Below are 9,831 nucleotides of genomic sequence, written 5' to 3' on the forward strand. Positions count from 1 at the left end.
ATAAAAATACGTTGAAAATGTCTAAATTTTATGTATATTGTATTTATATAATGTATAAATTATCCACTTTTAATTCGAGCAGACAAAATTTATTATTATTCGATTTTGAAAGAATTTATCGTAAAATACTAATTTCAATTTGATTTTATCTGACATCTTCAAGATTATGCAAATCATTTTTTTTAAAACAAAAACCACATAAATTTTTATAATTAATGAAATAATTTTCCATGATATTCTATACATAAGAGTATCAGAAAAAATTAATATAGTTTACAAAATATTTGACATATTTTTAATTTTGATATATTATTCTTATAAAATATTTATTTTTATACATAGATGTTTACATAGATCATTATATTTCTATGTGCAGAATATTAAGGAAATAACATTACAAAAATTTATATTGTATCATTTAAACAAATAAAAGTATATAATCTTGAAGATACATAAGCCAAGCTCAAATTAAAGTCACTATCTATTGTCTTCTTGTAAGTAATTTTTGTTTTAGATATTTTGTCTCTTTTTCACTATTTTACAAATTGAGTTTTTTAATTAAAATAACGCGCGCGCGCGTGTATGTGTGTGTATCAAAATCTTCCTATCTATTGTGTTATATGTATTATTGTTTTATTATTGTAGGAACATTTTATTGGCAACTAGCTTATTCTATGTAACAATAACATTAAATATACTAAATTGACTGAACTCTTTTGTACAAGATAATTATCATGATTTAAAAATAGATCACACGTGCGCATACAGAGATCCTCAAGCGTAGAGAAGTCTAGTTAATCACAAACTCAGAAAATTCATTATCTAAATTTAAGAGTCTCGAAATAATGTAAAATTGTAATAAAATTTGCAAATATTGCACATCAACTAACCTCTGTAGGATATTTTTTCATAGAGCGCTGGATGCATTCCGCTATTGTAGATCTGAAATGAAACATACTTGTTAATGAAAATTTTCTATATTAGGTAAAAAAGATAAAGACACAAAAAATTATAACAGATTTTGAAATACCTAAAGACTTTCTGATGAAGAAGATAAGCACTGACATGTCCAGCATCGATATAACGAATTTCAGCTCCCGGCCATATAGTTTCCAAACTCATGCAATGATCTCGTGGTACATAAGCGTCGTTCTTGGCACAGACAGCGATGATTAATTCAGTGTCAACAGGTATCTCAAAATTCTTCAAATGTGTGCACTCGTCCATAATACCGCGCATAAATTGCAATGCCTCATGTTCGCGCCATTTGTTGTCTGAAAATAGCGGATGTTTCGGCACTGGCAATAAGCAAACTCCTGTCATAGAAAAAACAGTCATATAAAACCATGCTTACATGCTGTCTAGGATCGCCAAACGCAAAGCTAACAGATAACAAACATATCTGAATATACATATTTAAACTGCTTTAATTTTATCATAAGAAAATGAGAATTAAGATACAGAATGTTGCATTTTAAAAGATCACATCTCAGAATTCTTTGTTTGCAATTTCAGAGAAAAATATTTCAGATAAAGTTCGATCTACATAAGACACAGAACGTAGATCACAAGTCGCAAAATTAGAAATTAACCTAATGTATTTTAATTATAATAAGTTGTAGGATGAACGTTAGCAGAACGCAGAAAGTGGGTGAACTTCAACTTTTGCGTCCTCTTGTACATCGGGCTTAAAAGTTGTATGGTTTGGAAGGAAACATAAGATGGTATCATTGGATCGATCTTGTAAAATTGTTTGAAGGTTACATGAAAAAGTCACTATCAATTTCTTAAATAAAACCCAATATATTTCATTATATATTCTTGTAGCTTATTTCGAGAAATACTTTTCAAATCACAATAATGAAGTCTTTTTCTGATCAACTTTTCAAGTTATAAAGCTTGATGAAAATTAGTGTGACCAACATTAGCATTGCTCAAATCAAGCACCTTGAGAGAAGTTCAAATAAATCAAGTTCATGCGCTTTACGTACATTCAGAAAAGCAAATGGAGGTTTGAATTAAACCACAAAATCTTTATAATCATCTGAAACACTTTGAATAATGGCAATACTATCTTAATAAAGATCTTAATAAAGATTCATCAATCAAGAAGTTCTTAATGAAAAGATTTCATTGTATCATTTTGGAAGTGTCCAAGTCAACTACAAGGATCTGCTATCAAAAATTGGGCATTCCATTTAAGAAATTGATGATGATGATGACCTTCATGTACTTTTAAACAATTTTGCAAGATCAAACCAATAACCATCTTATGTCTCCCCTCCAAATCATATACAACAATTGTATCTAAAGCATTTTTCTCTAAAATTGCAAAGCAAATTTTTGGAGAGTGATCGTTTAAAATGTGATATCCTATATTGTAAGTTTTTCTTTTATTTATAAACTACAGCAAATTGATGAATTATACACAGATATGCAATTATATGAAATACCTTTGAGAGTATTAGGATTCTTTGATTTAAATCTATTAGAAATCAGATTTAAAGGAAATATCTTAGCTGCTGCCTTCTCTTCTGCGATCTGATGTTGCAACTGATTGCTAGCGTTTTTAGATTCACATTCAATGGAGATATTAATGTCACTACGATTATCAATAGAATTGATACTAATTGCATCACCTATAGCGTTATTGTCTTCATTGCTTTCATTAAACTCTTTTCTCAACTTATTTACTCTCTTCATGCTTGCAGGAAAGTGTTTTGCAAAATGTTGGCCAGCTAAGAAAGCATCCTAAGAGCATTAAATCAACAAAAATAAAAAGAAAATTTGAGAAAATTAACAAAATTACAAAAATGATATACTTACATCATGATCGATAATTTTCACCATTTTTGCGAGATCATTTTGATATGCTTCATCCGAAAAATATTGCATCTCCAAAAGTGCCCAATTTATCGATGCGCTCATTACTCCTTCCGTAAACACAGGCGAAGCAGTCGACCATGACAGACAAGGTACTAATGAAATTGGTTTCGGCCAGTTGGTAGCTGCTAAAGATGCCATCTAAAAAAAAAAACCAAGATATTTAGGCATATAATATTTAGGCATATATCAACTAAATTTCATTTCAGAATAAAAACCAACATGTCCACCCATCGACAATCCAGTGAGAGCCAATGGACCAAATCCATGTTGTTCACACCAGTTTAACAAAACAATAGATTCCATTATCAGGCAGCCTCCCATAATAAAGATATCACATACATTGTGCAGACTGGAACGTCTAAAAATGAAATGAAAAAGAATGGAGTAAGGAAAAGAAATCTGCAAAGGTATGTAACTTTGTATCTTACAAATCTTAATTAAGAGTTCTTACTTTTGATCGTCTGGCTTTCTCAATCCATAAAATGGATTTTCCAATAGTATCGATGCAATCCCAGATTCCTTGAGTAGTGGTTTAGCAATAAGATTTCTACGTCGCCAAAAAAACTAGTTAATAAGTAAAATATATAAATATCTCTGTAGAAATAAAGGTATACCATATTGTATACTTTGAAAGATCGTGGCACAATAAGCAGTGATGCTACATACGTGATCGCCCGTTCCTGCAAGATGTAAACAAATCGGCTTTATTTTATGAGAATTCCATTTTGATGGTAAAACCATCTGAAAATAGGCCATCTTAGTTTTATCTGGCATTATTCCTGGAAGATGCTTTTCAAAAGGTGATTCAAATCGACCTTCAATTATATGACAGTCTGACCAAACTTCATCCTATAGAAAAACATATACATTATCATTTTTTATAATAGTGGAATCTATATTATCAGAAAGAATATAATATGAAATACTTTTGTTATCTCTATCGGATAATCAATTGGTATCATATTGTAGCATGTTTCCCGGTTTGCGATAACTTTCCTAAATTCAAAAATTCTGAAATAATGATTTAGATATTTAGATACTGTTTTAATAATTTATTGTAAAAGATTTACAAGTATTATGCACTATAAACATTATAAATGTTAAACACATAAAATTGACAGAGAGAAATATTATTAAATATTATCGAATTATATTTTAAGAATTAGAACAAAAAAGATAAAGAGTTAGTTGAGTCAAGATTAAAATTAATCTATATTGATAAAAAAAAGTATTAATAGCCAAGTCAATACAAATCTATCTTTCTTGACACTCAATAAATTATGAAGAATAATATTTGTCTCACTTGGGTCAAATAGAAAGCATTCCTTAATTATATTTGTTACATCTATTTATCTTTCAAAGAAAATATCTTATCATTAACAGTGCTAAGTCACATAGCACCCCACCCATCTATCTATTATTATTCGATACAGGAGTGTTTTAAACAGATTACATGAAGATAATGGAAATTTACCCAATCAATCCAAGGCATGAAGTATTCAACAAGTGACGTTAGCTATTAGGTTAGATCAGATTAGCCACTTACCTTCACTTACCTTCTTAGATTTTGCGGATTACCCCAGCCCTTCGTAAAGAACTTGGTGAGCAGGATGCTCCGGTAAACTGCGTCCAAACGACTCGGTGGCATTGCGATAAAACGGATATCGACCTCGTCGTTTACTTATACTGTGTCGTTGAGCGAAATCCGATATCAACAAGCATCTCACATGAAAAGTCGAACGGTCCCGCGTTTACGTATCATCCCCCTCATAATTTTCGGCACGCGCTCGAGTCGTTTCGCGGCCACGGAAAAAAACTAAACCTTCCACGACGTGTCATTGACGTGTATCTCGTAGTACTTATGTGCGTGAGATTTTGCGCGCGGAGACACTAATCGAAGAGCGAGCGGTCGATTTAGGCAATAAACGCAGTCGAGTGACATTCCATGATGCATCCTCGCGCGTAAGTACGAATTTGATTCCTCGTTATGAAAAATGATTTTGTTTGAGCTGTGATTAACTTAATGAATAATTAACTTGAACGTAGAATCTTACAACTCCAACAGCACAAAACTTGCAGCAATATTGCTGCAACTTTTATGCTGTTGGAGAATAATAAATTTTTATGCTAAATCTAGTTAATTTCGGTAATTATTTAGAATACCCTCCCTCCCCTTCGCTACTTCAAATCTTAATAAAAATATACTCATTCGATGTGTTTCCATTTGAAACGAAAGAATCTGGCAAAAAAACACGGCGGTCGACCTCGTGAATCGAATTATTAAATGTTAAAGTTCGAGAGTAAAGTAAGTTAGAAAGGTTAAGGTATTTGTTATCTCGACTCAATATAGCGCTATGTTTTGCATTAGTTACTCAAATTCACTGTTTTAAAAACAAATTCACTGTTTTATAAATACAAATTCTATATATATAATACAATTGCTAATGCAAAGAATTTGTATGCTTAAAGCAGTGAATTTGTGTAATTAATGCAAAATTTATACATAGCGCTATTGAGTCGGAATGACAGATATCTTAACCTCTAAAATCTTCAACTTTAACGCTTAATAACTCGATTCACGAGGCCGAGCACCACATTTTTTTGCCAAATTCTTTTGTTTTAAGCAAAAATACATCGAATAAGTGTATTTTTATTAAGATTTGTGATAGGGGGGGAGGAGGGGTATTCTAAATAATTATCTTAATTTCAATAATTTCCTAATTTTTTTCCTGTATGTTGAACGATAAAAGATTAATGATTCTATGCTAATGAAATAGGTATTATTTGAGTTAATTTATAAGGTATTAATTATCATCTTGTAATCTTTAATGAGTATAAATTCATTAATTTATTAGGACACATATGGAAAATGCAAAAACATATATTAATAATTTAATAATGATGGATTCCTATACATAATGATATATGAACGTCTACAATGAATTTATTAATTTCTATAATTATATAATTTACTAATAATAGATTCCTATAATATGAACTTCTATAAATATAAAATGAATTTATTAATTCGAGCCTTTTGAGTTGAATGGTATCGGATGATATACGAGAAAGCATTTAAAGGAGAATGTGTCATAAATAAGTATGATTTTTTACCATCCTGATTGCATTCCAAAACTCGACTCTGTCAACTCCGAGTATCTTTTATTCTTACTGAACTAATGTTATTCGATGAATAACATTAAGAATAAAATACTCGAATACTGACGATATTTAATCCCTCAATGTGCTCTTTAAAATTTTTATAGTGAATTTCATTCTGAAGAAATCTCATTCTTAAAGATTGAAAATGTAGCCACTCTTTTTCATGACTTGTTTAATTTTCACTTTTTAGTATGAGATTTTATTCTAAGTTTTATTATTTTATTTATATGACTCATACATATAGAAATAAATTAAGAATTAAAAGAAAATAACATCGAAATGGCTAAAAAATAAAAGGGAAATTTTGTTTTTTTTTTAACATATCAAAAAGGAATATTTCAATGTGGTATACGTATTCGTCTTTCGTGCCAAGATAATATCCGTAACATCCCAGAGAACACAAAGTGGTCTAAAAGATAATTAAAAGACAACTAATTATTATAAAGATATCTTTTAGTGAAAGAATATAGTCGACAAAAAGATAACTAAAAGACGACAGATGTCATACTTAGTAATAAGTCTTATCCATATGATATTTAAAGAATGACTTCTTTGGATATCTTTTAATCATCTTTAATACTTCTTTTAATTTTTATATTTTGATACATATAACATTTAATAACATTGAATTCCTAAATTAATTTTTATACAAAACAAAATAAAATTGCATGACAATATGTCCCATTTCCTGCAATCTTTGTCTTATGTGCAAGTCATTATCTTTCATTATAGTCCCCTTTGAGGACTCGATTACAAAACAATATTTGATGAATATTCATTAAAACGTGAGTAAAATTTCTTATAATGCTGCATCTTTTATTCTGTCCGTATAATTTTCAAACATGAAAAACTGACCTCCATCTCACGTCCATTTAGTGACGACGTCGCGTATTGTTCGCGGATGAGTGATAAAAAGTATCAAGATAACGGAAAGATATCTTTTTCATGTTGTCTTTTCGGCAATACGAAAAGATATCTTTTTGTCGACCTTTTGCTTTATGAAAATGACAACTATAGAAAGATGTCTTTTTTAAATTATCTTTCCGACAAAAGATGTTTTATAGACATCTTTTAGTCTTACTAAAAAAAAACAATCTAAAAACAATGTCTTTTCGTCGTCTTTTAGACACCTTTTCGCTTTGTCGAAAAGACAATTTAAAAACGATCTATTTTCGTTATCTTTTAGTATTTTGTACTATCTGGGATTTCCAGATATGACAAAAAGTTTCGAGATCTTCATCGATAACACTGTATATACGAAACTCTTACGGTAAAAAATTGGACAATGAAACCTACGAAAGCATTGTATCATTGCTATGTTAGCGTTATTTATATATTTCCTTTTAAATGGTTCATAAATGATTTGTAAGAATGTTGTCCGATCTTTTTAAATGGACATGCCTCTGCGAAATCTTTCAGAAGCAATTCGCGATCTGAACACCATGGTTTGCACGATTTATCGATTTCATTATTATTATGCTGAAATAGTTTAGTTCTCATTATCATATGCATTTTACGTATAACTTGCATGTTTTTAAATGCAGGCATTCCTTCTATCCAGGGTTCATCGATGAACCAATTGTCGACATATCTTCGAAAATATCTTCGATAATGAGAATTAAATAATTATAGTAAATTAATTTATATAACAGACTGCGCGCTTTCATTGGAAATGTGAGGACAATTAGTAAGAGATAATAAATGATCAGATGGTTTAAATTTCTTTGTTCATTGTGCAATGTATAACAGGAAAAACAATGAAAAGTACAGATAATAGGAACAGGGAATAACAAATTTCAACCTATCAGAAATGTATACCAGAATGGATGCTTTCTAATAAGTTGAAATCTCTTATTTTCCGTTCTTATTGCCTGTACTTTTCATTATGTTTCCAGCTTATGAAAGATTAACATATTACTTATATCCATCTATCGAGGCGGACACAGAATTAATTGTTTTATACCCGCAGAGAGAGATATTATATCATCAATTCAATATAATCAAATTTCGATGATATAGTATCAAATTTTTATACGCAACAATGCAAACACTTCCCATACTAGACGTTTTTATATATAATGTTTATAGATATATTATAATTTTTTAGACATATATATGTCCCAAAGGAAGTCTTTATGATGCCTTCATGACGTCTTTTAGATATGCTTTAGGTTTTCGTTTGCAATTGCTATACCAATGATTTGGTAAGCAACAAGTCTGTATTTGTCTTTAGAGTAACATACCTTTTAAGTCCTAAATATGGTATATAAGTGCAGTCACTCAGAATAATTGGATTTAGAGTATTTTCAAAAGTATAAGCAGGAAAGAGCGAAAATATTATCATCATGGTAATTTCGACGAAATTATCCTACACGAATTTTTGTCTTCTGCGGTTATTCATATCTAACCTAATTTATTCATATCTAACCATTCAGGTTTCTCCACCATGATCTACTATAATCTTCTTGCCAAAAGGAAACCGGAATGAATTCCAATAAAGACTCCGACACATTTGGATAAAATTTGAAAAGATTATTATTTATCCAAGTATACTTTTGGTTCACTATTCACTCATCAAAGTCGTTCGGAAATAAACTCCGGTCAAATGTATTCTGGTATAGATTCACGTATTCATATTCATCTGAATTTTATTTGCTCGTATTTTTCCGTTCCAAGTATATTCGTAATCTTTGACATTTTTTTTAAGTGTATCGTTAAAAATTCGTCATTTTTATCACATGATTTCTCGATGTAAGATAATTTCATAAGAGGAATGTTACGTACTGTTGCAAAACGAGAAAAAATTACGTAACTTTATAGATACTGCGCAAAATGTTTTGCAAGGAAAATTACTTAACTATCACGTCATGTTTTAATTTCTTTGAAAATATATATTACGAGATAATCCTACGAATTCTTTTTTATATCGCACATTTGTGAAGAGATAAAGCAGAGCAGGATATATTTTTTTTCTTGCATCCCCCTAATAAAAAATTCTCAAGTTATAAAACGTTTCCATATCGAGTTTTTTTTTAAACTAAAAATATTTGAAAGTTTCCCTTTCATAAGGTCTGTTAATTCATACATGAATTTGCATTTACATGCCTGCTACACACACACACACACACACACGCGCGCGCGCGCGCGCGCGCGCACGCACGCATATGTATGAATGTTATTAATGATTGTGCGTGTGGGAGAAGGAAAAAGTTCAAGTATACATATATATAAATATGATAACATCACTAATATAGAACAACATAATTACATTATCTCTCATTAATCTGATTTTCATGCTAAATAATTGATTTATTGACGTAATGTACAACTCAGAAAGATTGCAATACTTTTTTTCGATGAGTTTTAGAATGTAGCTTGCTTATTGAGTGATTTATTCTTATTTATGAATCTAACCATTTCCGTTCAACCGCTGTATAAACTAAGGCTAAGTTCTGAAATCCATCAAAAAAGAAGTGTTCTTATGATCAGCTGTATCTAATAAAAGTTATTTCCAAATCTTATGAGTCTAATCTGAATAATTGAGTGATGCATATAAATGCAGTATGTTCATGTTGTATAAATATAATAAACAATATCGCGGACTTGTAATACATATAGGAAATATAATTAAATGGTTCGATGACGCACCGTGATAAAAATAAAAATTGAAGTGTAAGTCGAATGTAAAAGAAACGTAAAAAAAACGTTTCTTGCTGTGCATGATTTTCAATCAAATTTGTTCTGTATCATATCTCACAAATTAAATAAATAAATATATATATA

The 9,831-nt window shown here is 30.0% G+C and overlaps 1 protein-coding gene and 1 pseudogene across 2 annotated transcripts; both read right to left on the minus strand.

Moving 5' to 3' along the window:
* Positions 1 to 527: 527 nt before the first annotated feature.
* On the minus strand, positions 528 to 4,847 carry LOC108684603 (protein ABHD18). Of its 2 annotated transcripts, none has more exons than XM_018189012.1 (9): positions 4,443 to 4,847; positions 3,813 to 3,897; positions 3,553 to 3,735; positions 3,338 to 3,450; positions 3,106 to 3,244; positions 2,827 to 3,024; positions 2,454 to 2,751; positions 1,031 to 1,316; positions 528 to 942 (listed from the first exon to the last, which is right to left on the minus strand). In XM_018189012.1, exons 1-9 carry the CDS (start codon positions 4,532 to 4,534, stop codon positions 882 to 884), a joined length of 1,455 nt encoding a protein of 484 aa, XP_018044501.1. In that variant the 5' UTR covers positions 4,535 to 4,847; the 3' UTR covers positions 528 to 881. The 2 variants fall into 2 exon arrangements, with proteins under 2 accessions (XP_018044501.1, XP_018044502.1); XM_018189013.1 differs by having other exon boundaries at positions 4,433 to 4,487.
* A 1,149-nt stretch (positions 4,848 to 5,996) lies between these two features.
* Positions 5,997 to 9,831, minus strand: part of LOC108684565 — a 5,546-nt pseudogene continuing 1,711 nt past the window's right edge.

The sequence above is a fragment of the Atta colombica genome, unplaced genomic scaffold (assembly GCF_001594045.1).
Source record: "Atta colombica isolate Treedump-2 unplaced genomic scaffold, Acol1.0 scaffold136, whole genome shotgun sequence".
In the NCBI taxonomy this organism is placed as follows: domain Eukaryota; kingdom Metazoa; phylum Arthropoda; class Insecta; order Hymenoptera; family Formicidae; genus Atta; species Atta colombica.

Bases quoted from the DNA above. Each gene is read 5' to 3' on its own strand.
- LOC108684603 (XM_018189012.1), bottom strand. From the start codon at position 4,534: ATGCCACCGAGTCGTTTGGACGCAGTTTACCGGAGCATCCTGCTCACC. The intron at 1,317-2,453 runs GTATTTCATATA...TTTCTATGACAG, and splicing joins GAATCCTAATACTCTCAAAG to GAGTTTGCTTATTGCCAGTG. The intron at 943-1,030 runs GTATTTCAAAAT...GTTTCATTTCAG, and splicing joins CTTCATCAGAAAGTCTTTAG to ATCTACAATAGCGGAATGCA.